Below are 22,835 nucleotides of genomic sequence, written 5' to 3'. Positions count from 1 at the left end.
AAAAAGTAACACGTGAAAGCAAGATAACAATCGTCCAGTAAATTTTCTTGTTTCTCCTTCTGGTTATTTGTGAGTAGGATCACTCCCCAGGGGGTGATACATCCCAGGATTCTTAGTGCAAGTCTAAAACCATGGATAGAACCCGGTGTGGTGGCGCAGGCTTGTAATCCGAGCATTCAGGAGGCTGAGACAGGAGGATCGCAGTTTGCTGACAGCCTCAGCTACTTAGTGAAGCCCTCTGTAACTTAGTGAGACCCTGTTTCAAAATAAAGAATAAAAAACAGGGCAGGGGGTATAGCTCGGAGGTCGAATGCCGCTGGGTTTCATCTCCAGACCCGCAAATAAATAAATAAAAAATAAAACCATGGATAGTACCAACCCTTATTTATACTATTTTTTCCTTTACATGTATACCTATAATTTACATGTATACCTTTAATTCATAAATTAGGCACAGTAGGAGATTAACAGCAACAATAATAAGAAAACAACTGTAACAATAGATCTTACAAAAGTTAAGTGAAGCCAGGCATGGTGGCGCACGCTTGTAATCCCGGCATTCGGGAGGCTAAGATAGTAGGTTCGTGGTTCGCAGACAGCCTCAGCTACTTAGTGAGGCCTTCTGTAACTTAGTGAAACCCTGTTTCAAAATAAAGAATAAAAAATAGGGCTGCGGGTGTAGCTTGGAGGTAGAATACCCCTGGGTTCCATTCCCAGTACCACCACACACAAAAAAAGTTAGGTAAATGTGGTCCCTCTCTCACAGTATCTTATTGCATGCTCCTTGCCCTTTCTGAGGTGATGCAGGGCCTCCATGATGACGGACGGGAGAACGATGTGTGCGTGTGATGCTGCCCAGGGCTGCACTCCAAGGCAGCTGCTGGCTAGTGCTCAAGTAGCACAACCATGCTGTGCTGGACAGAAGGACAGGAGTGCCAAGATTTCATCACATTCCTCACAAAAGGACATGGTTCAAAAAACTTGTGAATTGCCGGGCATGGTGGCGTACGCTTGAAATCCCAGTAGGTGGGAAGCCAAGACAGGAGGATCGCAGGCAGGTCTGCGGCCATACTTAGTGAGGTCCTCTGCAACTTAGTGAGACCCTGTTTCCAAATAAAGAATAAAAACGGGGCTGGGGATAGAATGCGCCTAGGTTCCATCGCTAGTACTACAAAAATCTTTGTGGATTGTTTATCTCTGGAATTTTCCAGTTATTGTTTTCATACTGCAAATAGAGAGTGAAGCCGTAGATAAAGGGGACAACTGCTCCCTGTGAGGCCATCAGGACAATCAATAGTGAAACAGCCATCACCTCCAACCATGTCTTCCACCCCTTACTTTTTATGACTGGCAAATAAAATCTCTACACTGATGGTGTTTTGAAATATGAATACACTGGAATGGCTAAATCAAGCTAATGGACTTGTGTACTACCTCACATATGTATCTTTTTGGTAATGAAAAAGCTTATAATCTTCTCTCAGCAATTTTCAAGTATATAATGCATTGTCATTAACTGTAGTTACTATGTTGTACAATAGACCACTCTTCACAGAGAAATGATGAGAAGATCAAGTAAGTTCAAGCTCAGAAATTTAGTAAGACTCAAGTATGTCTGGTCTTTGGGGAAAGTCAACGAACACAAACAGACCCATTCTGTCTTGGTCGTCAAAAGCCACCAAATATTCAGTAATGTTAAGAAACTAGAGGCCTTGAACAAAGAGAAGATGTCAAGCAAACCCTCTCAAATTGTGGAGTGTCTTCCTGTCTAAACATTTCATTCCAAGGACCAAGGACAGGTATTACAAAAAAGCAGAAGATGAGACATGTTCCAGGAATATTCCATCAATGGCACATTTCACACTAATCTAAATATTTAATTTCTGCCCCGAGCTTATGTTAAAGCATCTAGTCAATATCATTGCTCAATCTGTTTTATGTTTATTTTACATGCAAAAACACTCTTTCATACTAAATAAATTTCATTTCTTAGTTATCAACATTGTGTCTGATACATGTCCTGCCTTTCCACTTTTAGTTTCATTTCATTGGGGCAATTCCTTCCTTCCTTTTTTTTTTTTTTAAACAGTACTTGGGCTTGAACCCAGGGGCATTCTTCCTCTGAGCTCCACCGCCAGCCCTATTTTTAATTTTTTTTTTTTTCAAACAAGGTTTCACCAAGCTGCAGAGGACCTCACTAAATAGCTAAGGTTTGCCCTGAACCTGCAATCCTGCTGTCTCAGCCTCCCAAGTACTGGGATTACAAGCGAGTACTACCATGTCCGGCTATGGCAATTTATTTCTAAAAATCCTAACCTTGGCAAAGTTGTAATGTGACTTATTCTATGAGAGTTGCTTTGACTAGATAAACAAAATAGCCAAAGAAATGCTTTCTAGTCTTAATGGGTGAGTGGGAGAGCACCCACCAGTCCTGAGCCACAATGGGAGACCCTCTCCGCCCCTGCATGACTCAGCCCATAGAGACAGTGTTGATACTTCCTTCATCACAAAGATGCCACCCTAACCGGAGAATACTATACACTAAGTGATATTAGGCAGTCACAAAAAGTGAAAGGCCAGATGTTCTCGCTCACACGTGGAAGCTGGGGACTCCAGACAAAGAAAGAGAAACCTTAGTGGAGTGAAGGAGGGAACCTAACTGAGGGAGATGGGAGGGTGGGGGGAGGCCTGAAGAGGACCCCCCCCTTTTTTATGTGGTACTGGGGATTGAACCCAGGAGCATTCTATCTCCAAGCTATATCCCAGCCTATTTTTTATTTGGAAACAGGGTCTCACTAAGTTGCAGAGGACCTCACTAAGTAGCCAAGGCCGGCTGCAAACCCAGATCCTCCTGTTTCAGCCTCCCAAATATAGGGATTACAAGCATGCACTACCACGCCCAGCTAGAGGAAAACATTTCAATGGTCATAATGTACATACCAAACTTAGCTGAGCAAATCACTGTGTGGAGCACAGGAAGGCGGGGAGGGAGAGGGTGGAGGTGGGACCTGGGGGAGGGCTAAGAGATTGCTGTGTGAATGTATGCCTCCATCACTCTGAACTGCATCAAGAGGTATGATTAGAATGCACCCAAAAAAGAAAAAGACACCATCCAGCTGAGTGTGGTGGCACACACCTGTAATCCCAGTACTTGCAAGGATTACAGGTTCAGCAGTGTAGTAGACTCAACAAGCTATTGAGACCCTGTTTCAAATAAATAAACAAATAAATAAATAAGCAACAAGTAAACCCCTCACAAAGAGGTATCTCCAGTGAAGATAACCAGGCACTGATCTCATGTTGAAAATTTACAATAAAACAGAATAGCATATATCCTGTTTCTGTTTTGTTTTGTTTGCAGTACTGGGATGGAACCCAGGGGCATTCTACCTCAGAGCTAAACACACAGCCCTATTTTTTATTTTTATTTCTGAAACAGGGTCTCACTGAGTTGCAAAGGGCCTCACTAAGTAGCTGAGGTTGTGCGCAAACCGTGATCCTCTGATCTCCGCCTCCAGAATGCTGGGATTACAAGCGTGCGCCACCATGCCCGGCCCTAATCCTGGTTGTTACGATGAATTATATGTCAGGGTATAAAAAAGAATTAAAAAGTAAAAAAAAAAAAAAAAAAAAAGAAGCAACGAACAAAACATCAATAGATAAAAACAATTACAACGAACTTGAGTAATAGTTGAATGCAAAGATCCGTCTCACATCACCTGGCAGGAAATAGCTACCAAACTAGTTACTTCATAGCAGGATGCCATGACATACACAGTATCAACTGAGGTGCATGTTTGTCCAAAAGTTAAATCTAGATTCAACAAACCTTTTAAATCTGAGCAAGCCTTCAAATTTACAGTTCAGAGAGAAGAAACAGGAGCAAACAAGAGGACATCAAAGGAGGGAAAAGAGACAAACCCAGAATGAGAACCTTTTCCAAGGAAGGCTGACACTTCCCAGCAAATCAGCAGCATAAGAAAGAAGAGCAGAGGGGAGGGGACACTGCTTTACATCAACAGAACTAATTTGGACGTGGTGGTGCAACCCTGTAATCCCAGACTGAGATAGGAGGATTGCATGTTCGAAGTTTGCCTAAGCAACTTAATGAGGCCCTTGGCAACTTAGCAAGACCCTGTTTTCCAAATAAAAAATAAAATAGGTTTGGCCGGGCGTGGTGGCGCACGCTTGTAATCCCCGCACTTGGGAGGTAGAGACAGGAGGATCGCGCAGTTTCGAAGCCAGCAGCACTGGCTTAAGAGACCCTGTTTCCAAAAAAAATATATATATATAAATAGGTCTGGAAGTGGAACCCAGAGGTAGAAGGGTTTTCAGGAACCCCAGTACAACAAAAAAATATAAAAATAAATAAATAAATAAAATAAAATAGGTCTGGGTATAGCTCAAAGAGACATAACTAAATTGGCCTAATATGAATAATTCAATAGTAAGAACAAAACCAAGGAGAAGAAGAAGTGATTTGAAGTAAATTGTGTCAAAATCCTATTAATTATGACTGATGGGTTCCTGGGATCAATTGAACCATTCCCTATAATTTGGCATATTTGAAAACAAGAGCTGGAGGAATAGCTGAAATATACCCTCCCCTGTTCCCAGCAGAAATGAAACCCAAACCGTGGAGATACCCATCTCTCAGTACTGGAGCTTTAAAAACAGGGCTCTTTTGTGAAACTGCCAAGGAGGCAGGTGTCAGAAGATATGTGCCTAAGCTGAAGGTGATTAAGTCAGCCAGGAAAGTTATTACTGACAATGTTTGTTATGTGAACATACCCTGCATTCTTCCTCAAAGTCTCAGGGTAGGTTTTTTTGTTTTGTTTGTTTGTTTTTTAGTACGGGGGTAGGAGCCTGGTCATTCTACCTCAGAGCTATACCCCCAGCCCTATTTTATTTCTAAACAAGGTCTTGCCGGTTAATGAGAGCCTCACTACTTGCTGAGGCTGTCCTCAAACCTGCGATTCTCTTGTCTCAGCCTCCCAAGAACTAGGATTACAAGTGTATGCCACCATTCCCAGCTAGGTAGGCCATTCCCCCCTCCTTTTATTGGTGGCACTGGGGACTGAAGCTAGGGGCATTCTACCTCTGAGCTACACCCGCAGTGAATTTTATTTTTATTTTGAAACTGTTTCAAAAATAAAAGACTAGACTCTTGCTAGGTTAATGCAAGTCTCACTATTTGCTAAGGCGGGCCTAGAACCTGCAATCTTCCTGTCTCAGCTTCCCAAGTACCATGCCTAGCTGGGTAGGACATTTTAATAGAGGGCTTCCTTTCCAAATAAATGCAGGTTTCTGGGTTAGGCACAACAGGTAGACATACTGTCTGAAAAAATTTTTCTGGGCTTATCGAGAAGCAGGTGAGGGGATCATCATACCATCTACTCTCTGCACTCTCTGTCCATCAGTCAGCTGCAGACAATCCTGTCTTACCCATTGCTGGAAATTGTGAGTGATGTACATGTTACTGCATTTGAGCCATGAAATGGTTACATTAAAAAATAGTATTCCTAGCCAATTGTGTACAGCCTCCATGTCCTGAACAATCCAGCAGCCATGGGGGGTATATGGAAGAATAACAAGAAATTGTACCAGTATTGGGAAGTGGTTTCAAAACGTGAAAATAATGTCTGTATCAGAAAGTCAAGAGCTTAAGAGAAAAGGCTGCAGAGGATCCAGGGCCTAGGGTGATAAGCAAGAGAATAGAAAGAGCCTAGAAGCCTAGGGACTTTGACATTTCTAAGAGAAACCAACTTCCTCAAGGATATATGGGGAAAGCCATGGGCCTCCAAGAGATTACAGACTTCAGTAATCAACTAACACATTTTGGAGTGTAACAAAAGGTGTGGGGTCTGTGCCAGACACAGGGCAGGTCTACAGGAAGGAATCCCCACATCAAAAGACCTGCCCTGGAGAAAGGGTGGATCTAGTTTGGGCAAAAGATTACTGGTATAAAATGTCCTGGGTCCAGGAACCTCCGGTGATTTCAAGTCAACCCACTATGTCACCCTTCATGGTGTAGTGCTTACTTTAATCTATAGTCTATCTTTCTATCTTTGTAATAAAAATTGCTTAAGCTTACGGCAAGAGTTCCGGCTAGTGTTTTCTATACCTAGTTCAGAACAAGAACCTGTGGTTAGGTCTCTCTCACTGTTACAGTTTCACAACTGTTACAGAAATCAACATCCAGCAGACACATTTACTACAGCCTTGGGAGATCTTGAGCAGAGGCCCCCACAAACTCCGGCCTGGAATTCTGACCTACAGAATCTGACAGAGTAAATATGTCTTGTAAGCAAAACAAAAACTAAAGACAGCTGAACTCTAGAGTATGCTTATTCCATAAGTATTTCTAATGAAAGCAGGATGCTTCTGAGATGTTGCTATCATCTAGATCTTGAATGGCCCCAAGGACCCACATGTTAGAGACCTGGCTCCAGCCTGTATAGGAGAGGTGGAGCCTACTGGGAGGAGGTTAGGTCATTGGGGCATGCGCTCAAAGGGGATATTGAGGCTTCAGCTAATTCCCATCTCACTGTGTACCTCTCAGCTGCTGTGAGGTGAACAGGCCCCCTCCTCCACCTACTACCTGATCCTGACATGATCTTCTGGGCACCACAGGCCCAAAGAAACAGGACAGACAAACATGGACTGAAACCTCTTACACCATGATCTAAAATCAAACTTTTCTCCTTACCTTATAAATGGCTTATTTCAGGGGTCTGCCTGCCTTCCTTCCTTCCTTGTTTATTTTAGTGGTACAGGGGATTGAACACAGGGACAATCTACCTTTGCGCTATACCCTACTCCTTTTTACTTACTTATTTCTTAGAAACAGGGTCCCGCTAGGTTGCTGAGTCTAAGTTCCTGAAGCTGGCTTTGAACCTTCCTGTCTAGGCCTGACCAAGGTGTGCATCATCACATTGGGTTATTTCAGGTTTGTTTGTTTTGTTCTGAAGTAACAGAGCTAACACAGATGAGTTCTGTGATGAACCAAAAGTACGAGATGGTTCCTCCTGTGTGTAGAATGAAACCCTTTGCCTGGAGTGTAAGGATTTCCTAGATAGAACACAGTGTCCCTGTCTGACGTGGTTGCTCCCTTTTTCTTCTGCTGCACGTGACCGTGAGCTCTTTAGTGAGCCCTTCCTTCCCACACTCAGTCTGAACCCTCAGCCTGGCCACTGCTATAGGTCTGAAGATTCTTCAGCTTTGTTCTCTGCTTACTGAGAGCTTTCTCCTCTTCTGCTAAAAGATTAAAAGACCTTCAAGAGGATCAGAGGATCAAGGCCAGCCTCGGCAACTTAGCGAGGCCCAGTTTCAAAATAAAAAGGGCTGGTTGTTGCTGGAGGTAGAACACTTCCAGATTCGAGTCCCGGTACCAAAACAACAGCAACAGCTCTTTAAGAGGTCTTTCCCCATTTTTTCTGTAATTATCATCTTCATCTGCACTTAGCATTATCTGTAACTCCCTTTAAACTCTACTGAAGGTCAAACAGGCCGGTTTGCTCTAGTGTAAACAAAAGAGCAGAAAGGTACCTTATTCAACTTTTTAATCTCTCACCTCTCCTCAAATGTTTGTCCAACTTAAGTGAGAAAGTTAGGAACTCACCATAACTTTGTGTACAAAGCTGTTCATGTTTGGCCAGCTGAGTCCCCCGACCTTCTGGGAGATACTTCATTAAAGGACAGAAAGAAACTACTCCACCTTTGTACTAGTATTGGGAAAAGGTTTTAAAACGTATTAATGTATCAGTATTGGGAAAGATTTCTGTTAAGTAAAATAAAAAATTATGCGAGTAAAATAAAAAATATGTGGGTACAGCGGAGTGTGAAAAACACAAGAGAAGTCTGGTACACGTGGCATGTAAAGTTTTAATTGCAGGGCTCTCCCGGGGATCACCATGGGGTGGGCGCACCTGTCTGAAGCTAGAGGATGCGGGCTCTCCTTTTCAAGGTATGCATCTCGCAAGATGGGGGTTTACTCGTGGGAACGCCTAATTCTCGCGGGGGTTTTGCCCCCCCCTTGCCCGTGCAGAGGTCATGTGACGCAAAGTCGCCCGAGTGCAGGACCCAACTTATCAATTTCCAATTTTGAAAATATATCTCCTGTATACTAAAAAAAGCCAGTACGGGCAGGAAGGATGGACTTGTAATTTACATCTGTAAATTACAAATTATATTTGTAAATTACAGGACAGGGGTTTCTTTACATTTCTAAAGAAAAGGAAGGCTGGAGCCAGGAAAAGTTTCTTTACATTTCTAAAAGAGAAACAATTTCACACATCTTGGGGGATGAAACAAAAGGTAGAAGCTTGTGTTTGGAGACAGGACTGCTCCCCCTCCCACCCCAAATCCGGCTGGAGAGATAGCAGAAACAGGATGAGGCTAGAGATATGGGCTAGTCTAGATCAAAGGACTTGCCGTGGACTTAGGATAAGAACTCAGCATACTGGGGTTCTGTGGTATTTTCATTCGAATTGCCCCCCTGTGCCCCGCTCGGCACAGGGCTGTAACTATCTCTGTATTTCTATCTTTTTAATAAACTTCTTTAAATCTTCAGCAACTGTCCAAGCTATGCATATTTATTCTTAGCTTAGGACAAGAATCCACGGTTTTTCTGTTTTTGTGTTTGTGTGGTTGTGGTGGGGGAATTACTTCTCCCCTTACACACCAAACACATTTCATCCGCAACAACCTTCAGCCACTATTTAAACTATTTTGTTTAAGTATAGATGCTCATGTTTCCCTACTATTTCTCAGTATAGCTATGATTCCAGAGGTTATGCTCTGCTGGATGAAGAGGAAGAAGAACATGGGGAGTAAGTTTGTATAGATGCTTTACACAAAATAATTTTCCATTCCTTTTGCTCTCAACGCAATCATCAAACCTGCAAATCTTTCCCCAAGGAAAAGCGCCTTGGCCGAAGGTATTCCATGACTATTGATATGGTAAAATAGGAAAAAAAAAAAAAAACCCAAAATTTTAGGTAGAAAGGAGACTTATTGGGAAGGGAAGGAAGATAAGGTTTTAAAATCTGAAATCTGCTGTGTGTGGTGACTCATAGTTGTAATCCCAGTACATGGGAGGTTGAGACAGGAGGATCGCACAGGTCTCAGCTACTTAGTGAGGCACTCAGCAACTTAGTAAGACTCTGTTTCCAAATAAAATATAAAACAGGTCTGAGAGTGTAGCCTGGAGGTAGAAAGCCCCTGGGTTCCATACTCAGTACCACAAATTAACTAATTAATTAATTAACATAAAATCTGAAATCTTCAGTTAACAGAGCTTGCTTATTCGTAAGAGGGCAGGCCCACATTTTTTTTCCTTTTTATCTTTGGGTTGTACTGGGGGTGGAATCCAGAGGCTTTTTTAACTTCGGGCTATACTCCCAGACCTATTTTATATTTTATTTAGAAACAGGGTCTCACCTAAGTTGCTGAGAGCCTCACTAAATAGCTGAGGCTGGCTTCACATCTGTGCGATCTTCCTGTCTTAACCTTCCAAACACTGGGATTACAAGCATGCACCTGGCAGCAGGCCCACATTTTTAAATTAAAATAGGATGGCTCAGGAAATTCTTGAGGTGATTAAAACTTGAGAGCTTCACCCTTTGTCAAAGTTCTGTTTTGGGGGAGATCTCCAAAAGTCACACTTTTTGTTAACAGAGCCCCACACCCAACTGGCCTATCTCTGCACTCTTGGCACAAAGGAATTATCACCTATTGTGAATCAAAAAGCTTCAAAGAAGGAGCCTACCATCCATATGACCTGGCCACCCCTCTCCAGCAAGCCCTGTAAGAAAGTTGAGCTCTGAGGAGCTCTGGGATATTTGGGACCATTTGAGGCCATTTTGGGCAGCTTGTAGACACTCTGGGCAATGTTTTGACCTCTTGGCCTTTCTCCCCACAGCTACTCTTGGGCTCTCATGAGAAGGCCTCAGTTTCCCATTAATGTCTATCTTTACTTTGCTTAAGTTAAAATCTCTGCCTTTTTCTCTGACTGGTGCCATGTTGAAATTCTTTTCATCATGGAAGCCAAGAACCAGAAGTTATCGTGCTGTTCGTAACTCTATGAAAGAAATAAGTGTTCACTGACACAAAAACTATGCAGCCTACATCTGAGAATGAAGGCAGGTATCGTAACGGCATGCAATGCATAATCCAACTTGTAGCAGCATCTACACACTCATTCGTGTGGGTATTCACCCAACAGATTAAAAAATGGCTGGAGGTGTAGCTTGGGATCCTAGTACCAAAGGGGGAAAGTAGTCTTGTTAAGTTAATGAGATTGGCCTCGAACCAGGAATTCTCCTGCCTCAACCTCCCACCAATATATTTTTGGGCTGTATTATAGGAGGAAAAAAAAAAGGCCTCACAAACTTATGTAGATAGACAATCAAGCTGTAGTCCCTTTATGGCAATGGGGGATATTACTATTTAATATTATAACAAAACTTATGAGGAGTACTTTTTAAAGATTTGTGACCAATCAATGAGCTTCCATATTCTGTTACATTAAGATCCACTGTAACATTTTGTTTTCCTTTTCTTTTCTTTTTTCTTTTTTTTGTGGTACTGGGGATGGAACCCAGGGACCCCCAGCCCTATTTTTTTGTTCTTTATTTTGAAACAGGGTCTCACCGAGTTGCAAAGGGTCTCACTAAGTGAGGCTATCCGCGAACCAGTCTCAGCCTCCCGAATGCTAAGATTACAAATGTATACCACCATGCCCGGCTCCTTTTTTTTTTTTTTTTGCGGGTCTGGAGATGGAATCCAGGGGCATTCTACCTCCAAGCTACACCCCCTGCCCTATCTTTTTTATTCTTTATTTTGAAACCGGGTCTCACTGAGTTGCAGAGGGCCTCACTAAGTAACTGAGGCTGTCTGTGAACTGCCATCCTCCTGTCTCAGCCTCCCAAATGCTGGCATTACAAGCGTGCACCACCACGCCCAGCTTCATTTTGTATTTTATATGGATCTTTTACTCATATATGATTTGGTAATAAGATGCATCCATTAGTCATTTGAAAAATATTGGTTCACTGAGTTATGTGTATCTTCCAAATGTTCATTGTGTGGAAAAAGATCCACTCATATCACCACCAATCTGACGTACAATGCCTCTGAGTCCCATCCCCAGTACTGCAATAAATAAATAAGTAAATAAATAAACAAACAGTCAAATTCATGGTAGTAGGTTTTTCAAAAATTCTAATTTTTCGCTTTAAAGCTAGAATTTTCCTATTGTAACAGATACTTTCTATTGTTTTCCTTGAAGTGACAGGCTCATCTTGTTAGTTTTTGAGAAAATGTCGCCAAATGTCCAAGTCTAAATAACAGTTTATAGGTTTCTAGTATAAATGCCATGAAGAAGCCGGGCATGGTAGCACACACTTGTAATCCCAGTACAAGAGGATCGCTGGTTCACAGCCAGCCGCAGCTACTTAGTGAGGTTACCTGCAACTTTGTGAGACCCTGTTTTAACAAACAAACAAACAAAAAGGGCTGGGGATATAGCTCAGAAAAAAAAGGGGGGGGAGCCATGAAGACAGCAGCTAATTCACCTCGCTTAAACAGCTGCAGAGAAGCTTTCTGTACATCCCCTGTTGACACAGGAGTCATAAAATAACTGTGTTCAAGAACTGAGATTGAATGAAATTCTCTTTTCTTTTGGTGCCAGGGGTTGAATCTGGAGCTGTTCTATCTCCAGTATACACCACACCTATATTTTGGGGGAATGGGGGCTGGCTTTAATCCATAAAAAAAAAAAAAAAGAGGATTACAAGTGTGGATGGAGAGGCAGAAGTGAATAAACAAGGAACCTATATCAAACATTAACAACAGAAAATGCCTTCCTTACAATGAGCAAGTGAAGAGCGCTTCATAAGAATTCAGTTCATGCTACCTGTTTTGTGGTCGTCCCAGTAGATTAACTCTCTTCATGCTTTAATTTCCCTGCACAGTTAATGAATAACCTGAGTATACAAAACACAGTGGGGAGTTATTTTCCATTTAAAAAGCCTCTATGAAGCTGGCTGTGGTGGCGCAATCTTATAATTCCAGTCATTGGGAGGCTGAGACAGGAAGGTCGTACAGGTTCCAAGCCAGCTCAGCTACTTAGTGAGGCTCTCAGCAACTTAGTGAGACATGTTTCCAAGTAAAATATAAAATAGGTTTGGGAGTATAGCCTAAAGGTATAAGGTCCCTGGGTCTACCTACCACACATAGTACCCCCACACACACACACAAGCCTCTATGATATCCAAGTTGATTTGAATTCTTATGGCATCTATGATTTATTTGATAAAGAAACAGGAATTCAAAGAAAAATATCAAGAGTCATTGATAGCCGGGCGTGGTGGCGCACGCTTGTAATCCCTGCACTTGGGAGGCTGAGACAGGAGGATCGCGCAGGTTCGAAGCCAACCTCTGCTGGTTTAAGAGACCCTGTTTCCAAATAAAATATAAAATAGGTCTGGGAGTGTGGCCTGGAGGTAGAAGGCCCCTGGGTTCCATCCCCAGTACCACCCCCCCAAAAAAAGTCATTGATAATCAAAGATAGGCTATTATTTAAATTATAATATAAACTAATTGGATCAGATTAGTTCATCTATACTACGCTGTAATAATCGCATCACACACAAAACAAGATACGACTGTATTTGTACTGGGTTTACATGTAAATTTTTAAAATTTTAAATCAAAAACATTAATCCTGGTTTCTTTTCTTTTTCTTTCTTCCTTTCCTTTCTCCTTCCCTCCTTCCTTCCTTCTTTTTCTCTGGTATTGGGGATTGAACCCAGTGGCATTCTACCTCTGAGCTATACCCCAGCTCTTTTTTATTTCTTATTTTAAAACAGGGTCTTAGCTGGGCGTGGTGGGAGGCAGAGACAGGAGGATCGCGCAGGTTCGAAGCCAGCCCCGCGCTGGCTTAGGAGACCCTGTTTCCAAATAAAAATGTAAAAATAGGTCTGGGAGTGTAGCCCGGAGGTAGAAGGGCTTCCAGGGACCCCAGTACCACAAAAAAAAAAAAAAAAAAAAAAAAAGGTCTGGGAGTGTAGCCCGTAGGTAGAAGGGGTTCCAGGAACCCCTGTACCACCAATAAATAAATAAATAGTAAATAAATAAATGAATGAATGAATAAATAAACAGGGTCTTACTAAGCTGATGAAGCCCTCATTAGGTTGCCAGGCTGGCCCGCAACCTGTGATCCTCCTGTCTCAGTCCCAAGTACTGAGAGTATAGGCATGTGCCACTATGTGTGGCTCAGGTTTTCGGTTTTAAGAGTATTCGGCTATCCTTGTTTTCTGTAGTTTTCTCTTGTGTTTTTCTTTCTCAGTGTCCAAGGCGTTGGCACCTGGCTCTTACACAGATCCGGAGTGCCAAGTATGTGTCCTGGTCTTTGGGAACGTGTCCTCTCCAATGTGACAATCTGGCCTACAGATGCAGGCTGGTGTTGGGGAGAAAGGGTGGGGTAATTTGGAGAATGTCAATGGGTTGTTCAGTCACTATGAAATTTAAGTAACATCAAATGAAAACCATGGCATGTCACTGTGAACGCACATGTGGCAGAAGCTTCTAACTGGTCCAGAGCAGGGACAGACTTCACTGGGGGCAGGCACGCGTAAAAACAGGCCAGAGAGTCAGGTGAGCAGAGCTCTGTAAGCCTGGCTTCCCCGCGCTGGGGTGCCCACATTTACTCTGAGTAGCCTCATGCTCCCCAGCCCTATTAATTTTTTTATTTTTATTTTATTTTATTATTATTTTTTATTTTATTTATTATATTATTTGTGTGTGTGTGTGTGTGTGTGGTACTGGGGTTCCTGGAAACCTTTCTACCTCCGGGCTACACTCTCAGACCTATTTTACTATTTTTTATTTGGAAACAGGGTCTCCTGAGCCAGCGCGGCTGGCTTCGAACCTGCGTGATCCTCCTGTCTCCGCCTCCCAAGCGCGGGGATTACAAGCGTGCGCCACCACGCCCGGCTATTTTTTATTTTAAAATGGGGTGTTGCTAAATCATTGCACACTGTCTTGAATCTGAGATCTTCCTATCTCAGCCTCCCAAGTGCTGGGATTACAGGCGTACTCCACCACCTAGGAGTGGTAGCTCTTGTTTTCTGAAGTGACCCAGAAAAAATGAAGTGAATCAACAATAATCATTAATAATTAATAATAGTAGAAAGCAGGAATCATTATAAAAATAAGATAAAGCACATTTTCTTTGCATTTTCCTGGACTGCATGAAACCTTTTTCTCCTGGGAAGCAAACATATGGAATTTTTATCATCAGAATAAAATAAAACTATTTACATTGCAAAATACAAAAACTGGAGCTGGGCTTGGTGGCGCATGCCTGTAATCCCAGTACTTGGGAGGCCGAGACAGGAGGATCACAGGTTTGCGACCAGCCTCAGCTACCTCGTGAGGCCCTCTGCAACTTAGTGCGACCCTGTTTCAAAATAAAGAATAAAAAAATAGGGCTGGGGGTGTACTTGGAGGTAGAATACCCCTGGGCTCAATCCTCAGCACCATAGGAAAACACGCGCACACATACAGATACCCAAGTTGCTTTTCAGAGTGAAAATTCTTGTCCTCTCTACATAACAGTGCAGGTTAGTCTCTTTCCCTTGTCTCCCTTCCTTCTCTCTGGCTTCCTGACCACTGTTGGGTGTTTCTCGGGCCCCCAGCTGCCTTTTTGAGGGCCTTTTAGAATTGTTGAGACTGGCTTTGAACTGGTAATCCTCCTTTCTCAGCCTCCCAAGTACTGGCTGCCCAGCTCCTCACTGAGGGCATTCCTGCATGCTTTCAAAGCAGCACTGGGGACACCTGAGTCTGAGGGCACATGCTATGTGCCCTGCTGCCCTGGAAAAATGCAGGCACTAGACAACCTCTGACCCACAGGATAAAGTGCAGGTTTCAATATTGCTGGGAACTTCACAGTCTAGAACTTTTAACAGGGTCTCTTTAGGCAAACTCAATCCAAGAAAGTCCAGGTCAGCACTGGCTGCATGGGAAAGTCCACGGGTATGGCAAGCTAATCAGGAAGCAGTCTGATTATTCCCAGAGGAGTATGTGCTCACCAGGTATGTAAGAACACTGGCTTGATAGAGAACTCTTGGCTGAGGGAAAAGGGAGCCATGGGGGGAGTGGGCAGGAAGGAGAATTTGACTTTGTATTCTTTAGTCTACTGTGGATTTCTCAAATATCTTGCACCAGAATCATCCAAGAAGCTTTTAAAAAATAGAGTTAAGTCCTGGCCCAGACCCCATAAAATCAGAACCCTGGGGACTGAAATACAGAAAAACTGCATTGCTGTAGAGTTGTGGAGCCTTTTGATAATTCCTCCATAAAAACTGAATCAACCAGGTGTGATAGCACACTCCTGTAACCCCGTACTGGGAGGCTGAAACAGAAGGACTGCAGGTCCGAGGTCAGCATCAGCATTTTAACAAGCCCTTGCTTCAAAATAAAAAATGAATAGGGTTTGCAGGGGGAGTCTGAAAGTAGGAAGTCCCCTGGGTTCAATCCGCAGTATTCTACCCCAAAAATCTGTAACATCTTAAAAAATTCTACATGTATTTCTAGATTCTAGATATACAAATTCAAAAAAACTATAGGTCTCATAATTACAAAAGATAAAAGGAACATAAGTATGCATATTCTCTTTCTCTCTCTTTCACACACACACACACACACACACACACACACACACACACACACACACAGTCATATCAATGGCCACTGACTGATGCCTATATGGTCTTTTTCTCTTTTCTTTTTTATTTTGTGGAACAGTGGAATGGGAGAGTGAACTCAGAAGCATTCTACCTCCAAGTTACACCCCCAGCCCTATATTTTATTCTTTTTTTTTATATATATTTTTGGTGGTACTGGGGTTCCTGGAAGCCCTTCTACCTCTGGGCTACACTCCCAGACCTATTTTTACATTTTTATTTGGAAACAGGGTCTCCTAAGCCAGCGCGTGCGGCTGGCTTCGAACCTGCGCGATCCTCCTGTCTCTGCCTCCCAAGCGTGGGGATTACAAGCGTGCGCCACCACGCCCAGCTTATTCTTTTATTTTGAAATAGGGTTTCACTAAGTTGTGGAAGGCCTCACTAAGTAGCTAAGGCTGGCTGCAAACCTGCTGTCTCCACCTCCCAAGTACCGGGATTACAAGAGTGCACCACCATGCAAGCCCAGCGCCGCTTTCCCATACAACCATTAACCTAATCCTCAGGAACCTATAGGTAAGGGTCAATTGTAATTGCCATTTTAGAGCTGGGACAAAAAAAAGAGACACAGAAAGGTGAGGTAACACAGTTGAAATGCTAGTGAGACCCAGAACTTAAACCCAGGCTATATTTCTTGCTGCCATATCAAAATGTTGCAGCCATGGTGGCTTAAACAGAAATGTACTTTCTACCAGCGGCAGAGACAGAAGCCCAAGATGGAGGAGCCATCTGGCTTCTGCCTCTGGGGCTTGTAGGTGGCTGCCTTCTCCTACAGCCTCTTTTTCTTCTTGTAAGGACAAAAGCCATATTGGATTAGTTCTCTAAACCTAACCACCTCTTTAAAACTCTTCTTTCCAAATATAGTTTCATTGTGTGGTGTTAGTGGTTAGAATTTTAACCTATGAATTTCAGGGAACACAATTCAGCCCACAGTTGTGGGCTGTGTGACCTGCACAGAGGGGCAGGCCTTTTTAGGCCTCAGTTTCTTCAAATGCAAAATAGTGCCATTGAGAAGCAAATGAGAAAATTCATGTAAAATGCTTGGCAGAGTGTCCAACCCACAGTATTCATCATTCTGTAGATGAAGAAAACAAAAATCAGACGCTGGTGACTCCCTCTCTCCTTCTCTCTAAAGCAGCGTCCTTATACTATAGAACACTACTGTCCTGAAAAACCTACTGCAGAACTGGAGAGAATGTGTAATCTAGCAGAACTTCACAGAATTTGCCATTTTCCCATCTTTCTCCCTTTCTGGATGCTGGGAATCAAATTAGAACGTCACTCTACTAAGCACCTGCTCTCACACTGATCTACACGCTCAGCCTCCATCTTACTTTGTGTGTGTGCTTTTTACTTTTAGAATATTCTTTTTTTTAATTGGTACATTGTAGTCATACTCCCATATCTCTTACTAACTGCTTACTTACACTTTTCCTCAAACTTTATTATGTATGGAAGTCAAGGAAGGGGAAGTTCAAATTAATGATCCTGTTATTATAAATTTAGTTAGGGAGATGTACTCTTTCCCTGGGACTGTATGTGAGTTTCATTCATCTTTTCTCCCAGCTTGCAAGGACAAGTGGTGATGATCACGCCATGGTAACACCTGCTTTAAAAACAAGAAAGAAAAGCAACCTGATGCTTTTTCAAGGCAGTTAAAAAAAGAAAAAAACTTCGATTACACTATATTCCCCTAGCGCTCTATATAGTGCTGTTTAATCTTGAATGTAATCCCGAGATATTGTTTTATTTAGCTCTAATAAGCATGTGAAGGAAACATAATTCTCACTTTACAGTTGAAGGAACAGCTGTAAAACAAGATTAAGTGTTTTTCTCAAAGGTCACAAAGCTTGTCCATAACTTCCAGAACCAGGACTCGGTGACAGGCGAAAGCCAAGGCCGCCCGTTACCCTCCCAAGCTATAAAACGTGGTGTCCTCCTTCTTGATGACCCGAGTGCACAGGGCGGTGCTTAGGATCTGTGGCAGTCGGATCTGGGGGCCATCTGCACTAAGCTGCAGAACAGCTTTTATATCCTTTAGAGAGGGCCAAGAGTGTCCTGACGTGGACCGCCACTGACTTCTTGGACTGGCGACCTGTTAAGGCAGTGACCGCAGTGTTCTTTCTCTGAGGGCCCAGCATGCGGCGCATTCATTTCAGTTCAACACACAATCACTGAGAATTCAAGTAAATGTTTGTTGTATAATCAAATCATAGAACATTCTTCCTTCAGTGATGGCAGTGAATGTTTTTCAGCCATGTGAAAACATTAACAAAACTAAGCATTTTTTAAAATTTCGCTCACAGCCTATAATGGAGACATAATTAGGGTTTTCCCAATCTCCAAATTCTGACTTGATCCATTTATGGCCCATAACCTGCTAGGTAGCTGAACTGATTACCTTGAGCACTGATTACACATCTGGATTTGCCAACTGTCATGGTTTGGACTTGGGGGTCTCCCCCAGCCCTCACAAAAACCGGGTGGCACTGTTGGAAGTGGGGCATACTTGCATTCTCAGTAGTAGATAAATCCACTGCGCAGGCCGGTAGAGTGTGGCTGGAGAGGGTGACTTGGGGGCTGTGTATGGTTATTTACGGTTCCTCCTCCCCTGGCCCATGCACTCTCTCCCTCTCTCTGCTGCCCACCTCCGTGCCTTGAAATCCTAGGTTCCCAGGCTCACATGGACTGAACCCAAAACAGTGAGCAAATAAAGCTCAGTTCTTATAAGGTACATGGTCAGGCCTCTGGCTTGCAGCAGCGAAAATGCTGACAAAAACGCCAGCCTGGACTTACCCACCCCGGGGTCCTCAGTCTGCGATGTGCTAACAGGCAAGCAAGAATGCCGTGTGTGTGATGGGGACATTCACAGTCCCCAGGGGATGCGAGTGGGTGATAAGGATGATCTTAGTCACAGCGGAGTTGCTGCTTGTCAGGGACCCTCTGGAGTAAAGAGAAGCTATATTAAGAGAAACCATCCTAACTTTTATTTTCTCAAGAAATAACTGCTGGCTATTTGAAAAAAAATTTTTTTTTAGCTTCAAGTTTGTTTTGTTACAAGCAGCTGGCCAAATTTTTGACCCTGTCATGGAAACTATCTGAGCTCTTCTAAGCTGTTCGTACACGGGGAAGGGGAGTTAGCAGAGCCAGCCGAGGCAGGGCTGAGCTGGGCCCCGGGCTCCCCTGCAACTGCAGGGCCTTGTGCAGGGCCAGCTCCTTCAAGCTCTGCAGCTTCTGTGCCCCGGAGTGAGTGGAGGAGGTGGCCTCCCTTGTCACCCCACTTGTCACAAGCATTACACTTCCTGTTTGAATTCATCTTTTTAAGCGACTCTGAGATCGGAGGTAGACAAAAGTCACTAAAAATGCAAAGGCGTTCACCAAATACTCTTTTCTGATGTCCTACCGAGAAAGAAGCAACTCTGGACAGAAATAGAGTTGTATGAATGTGCCTGTAATTCTAAGAACAGCCAAATTTAAGTCTCAGTTTATTTACTCATCTACTCATTGTAATAAATATTTATTAAACATATACAATATAGCCGAGTGTGGTGGCACCAGGCTTGTACTCCCAGTACTTTGGGGGCTGAGACAGGAGGGTTACAGGCTGGAGGACAGCCTCAGCAGCTAGTAAGAATCACCAACCTAGCAAGACCCTGTTTCCAAAAAAGGGGGGTGGTATAGCTTGGAGGTAGAATGCCCTGGGTTCAGTCCCAAGGAACACACACACACACACACACACACACACACACACACGCGTGCAACAAATAAATAAATAAATATGCAAAGCACTGAGCAAGATGCTTTAAAATTATGAATTAATATAAGAAAGGTCCCTATATCCTTCTGCAATGCAATTGCACCATAAGATAAACTTTGGTTATAATTTTCTTCCCAAATCAACAGATTTCACGTTTCCCCAGAATATGAAAGATAAATAATTTTTTTCTCAGTTGTGACTTTCTGGCTTCATAGAAAACATTGTTTAAAACATGCTGAGGGAGAAACTTATCTGTTGGTTTCTGCTGATCAGCACCAGCTTTCTCAGGGTGACTGAACTAAACAAAAACTGTAATTTCCACGAGGACCTGATTAAATCCTGCGCGCACATGACACGGGGTGGAGGGGAGGAGCCACGTGCCCTTCCATTTCAGTAAGAAGAGTTGAAACGTATTGTCAGGGAAGGCAGGAAGATGACCAGGATTATGTGGTTTGGGAAGAAGATCAAGAACAATAGGACAGAAATATTCCAAATAAGTGCAAGTAACTTGGGCCTCCACAAATGCCCTGCCACATTAAATCACGGTGGCTTTGCAATGAAGGGATTAAAACCTGTCTCATGCCTCACTTCGGCCACTGCCTGAGCTTGAGAAAGAAAATTAAGACAAAGCTTTTTAAGTTACTCGATCAAAGACAGAAATCACAAACTGGACATTTAACCGAATAAGCTCATTCATGTGGGGTAAAAGACTTGTTTAGCAATTAGCCAGTGTCCTTATCCAAATAATTTAAAACAGGAAGCCGAGCATGGTGGTGTACGCTTCAATTCCCAGTATTTGGGAGGCTGAGACAAGAGGATTGCAGGCTTCCCACCAGCCTTTGCAACTTTCTAAGGCCCTCTGCACTTTAGTGAGACCCTGTTTCAAAATAAAGAATAAAATATGGTTGGGGCTGTAGCTTGGAGGTAAAATGGCCCTAGGTTCAATCTTGAGTAACACAAACACACATACACATGCATATAAAATAAAACAGGAAGTCCCAAATTTCCTCAACTTTTCTGTTGTTAGTTTGCAATAACTGTTCCAATATATAAATTATTCTGTGTGTATCTACTAGTCCCCCTAGAGTCATGGCTAATCTAAGACCTGTTTCTTTTATTCTTAATAACCTGTTTTTCCAAAGCCACAAACCAATGTCCTTCAACAAAGTAAAATGAATACTGAGAACCAACTCTCATATCCAAGGATTCAGGACCACAGGGATCATACCCCAAGACAAAGACGGGAATATTCACAATGGCCAACATCATTAAGGAATTCTATAGCACATCAAATGAAATTTTGAAGTTTGGGTTCTGTTCAACCTGACTCATGTTTGGGGAGAATCGATCACCAACAAGATAGCTGTGTTTGGAGTTCCAGAGCAAGAAGAGGCATTATCTTCACAGAAATAGAAAATGAGAATCAGTCAGCTCCTCGTTCCACAGTGGAATCTAGCATGCAGGACATGAACAGTTGTTTTGATTTCTTTTTTTTTTTTTTTTTTTCTCAAAAATGAAAAGTAGACAGACTTACATGGCTCTCTGGCAGTGAACTGAGGTACGGTGCTGGGCAGAGGAGTGCTGGGGTTTGGAGTCCCGACCAGCTTGTTCTTGGCCATCTTCGTGTTTGCCTTTGCAAACTCTAGTCGTAGTGTTTGCGGAATTTCAGGATCGAAGCGGATGCCCTTTGGAAATAAAGAACAAATGGAAGATGTTTTCATTTCCTGAGAGTCAAACCGGAATGGTGACAAAATAAACACGCCAGAAAATCCTGGCCTGTCAGGGAGAAAAGCCAGCAAGAGCGCCTGGGCTCGGTCTCACCATTTACATGGAGTATACAACACGCGCCTGGTCTCCCCGTTTATATGGAGTATACAAACCCCACACACAGTGTGCCCAGAAAGTCAGGCAGATTTACTTGACTCCACTAAAAGACTCAGTTATATGTTATTTTCAACTATCCTTTTTCTTCCTGGACAAAAACTTCTAAGTTTAGTTTCTAAAATTAAGACCAGCAAACCAGATTAAGCCATGTTTGTAATCTCAGTACCTGGGAAGCCAAGACAGGAGGATTGCAGGTTTGAGGATAGTCTCAGCAAGTTGTGAGACTCTCATCAACCTACTGAGACCCTGTTTCAAAATAAAAATAAAATAGGGCTCAGTGTGTACCTCGGAGGTAGAATGCACTTGGGTCTAATTCCCAGTACAAAAAAAAAAAAAAAAAAAAAAAAGAATTAGACCAGCAAATTCCTAGCACACTTTACAATTTCAATAGATGAAATGAAAATTGTGATACAATGAGAGTAAGATATGATACAATAATGGTGTCCCACCCGGACCCAAGAAGCCTAGGCTCTAACCAGTGCTCTCAGTTTCCTTACCCACAAATGGAGAAAGAGCTTCTCATCTCCTCCTAATTTAGAGCTTTGCAAAGGTAATCCAAGGTCAGGCATGGTGGCGCACGCTTGTAATCCCAGTACTTGGGAGGCTGAGACAGGAAGATCGCACAGGTTCGAAGCCAGCCTCAGCTACTTAGTGAGGCTCTCAGCAACTTAGTGAGACCGTTTCCAAATAAAATATAAAATAGGTCAGGCGTGTAGCCCAGAGGTAGAGGCCCCTCTGGGTTCCATCCCCAGGACCACCAAACAAACAAACGTAATTCAAGAAGCTGGACATGGTCGTGCATGCTTGTAATCCCAGCATTTGGGAGGCTGAGACAGGAGAATCATGGTTTGCAAACAGCCTTAGCTACTTAGTGAGGTCCTTCGCAGCTCACTGAGACCCTGTTTCGAATAAAGAATAAAAAATGCCCCTGGGTTCCATCCCCAGTACTGAAAAGAAAAAAAGAAAGAAAAAAGGCAATCCAAGAATTCTGCATCGCTCAGAACACAGGAGTTAAACAACTGTAAAATTATTACTATTGCTAATTTCCCTGGGGTACTGAGGATTGAACCCGGGATCTGAACTACACCCACAGTTCATTCTACTTTTTGTTTTGAAACCGGGTTCTGGCTAGGTTGCTCAGAGTCTTGCTAAATGGCTGAGGCTGGTCTTGAACCTGGGATCCTACTGTCTCAGCCTCTTAAATATTGGGATTATAGGTATGTGCTACCATACCCAGCTAGCCGTAAAATTTTAACAAAACTAATAATTTGATTCCACTTAGCTTATAAATTTATATAAAATCTGAATGGCTTGACATAGTCTTCATTTTGATTACAGTTGGTTTATTAGCTAAATGGAGATACAAAAGGTTCTATAGGCCAAAGATAGAACAGTAACTTCAATTATCTTTGTCCCTAAAATCTGTTTACTTAAAAAAAATCATATTC

At 42.8% G+C, this 22,835-nt stretch overlaps 1 protein-coding gene across 2 annotated transcripts in view; it reads right to left on the bottom strand.

Moving 5' to 3' along the window:
- RBPMS (RNA binding protein, mRNA processing factor) overlaps positions 1–22,835 on the bottom strand; it is a gene marked incomplete at its 3' end in the record, with an annotated part of 210,385 nt that overhangs the window by 48,262 nt on the left and 139,288 nt on the right. For both annotated transcript variants that reach the window (XM_080710173.1, XM_080710172.1), the window contains exon 5: positions 21,038–21,188. In XM_080710173.1, coding sequence (XP_080566299.1) covers positions 21,038–21,188 — 151 coding nt within the window. The remainder of the gene's footprint in view (positions 1–21,037; positions 21,189–22,835) is intronic.

Source organism: Muscardinus avellanarius (genome assembly GCF_963383645.1).
Source record: "Muscardinus avellanarius genome assembly, chromosome: 14".
Classification (NCBI taxonomy): domain Eukaryota; kingdom Metazoa; phylum Chordata; class Mammalia; order Rodentia; family Gliridae; genus Muscardinus; species Muscardinus avellanarius.
This window is presented reverse-complemented; position numbering and strand designations above follow the sequence as displayed.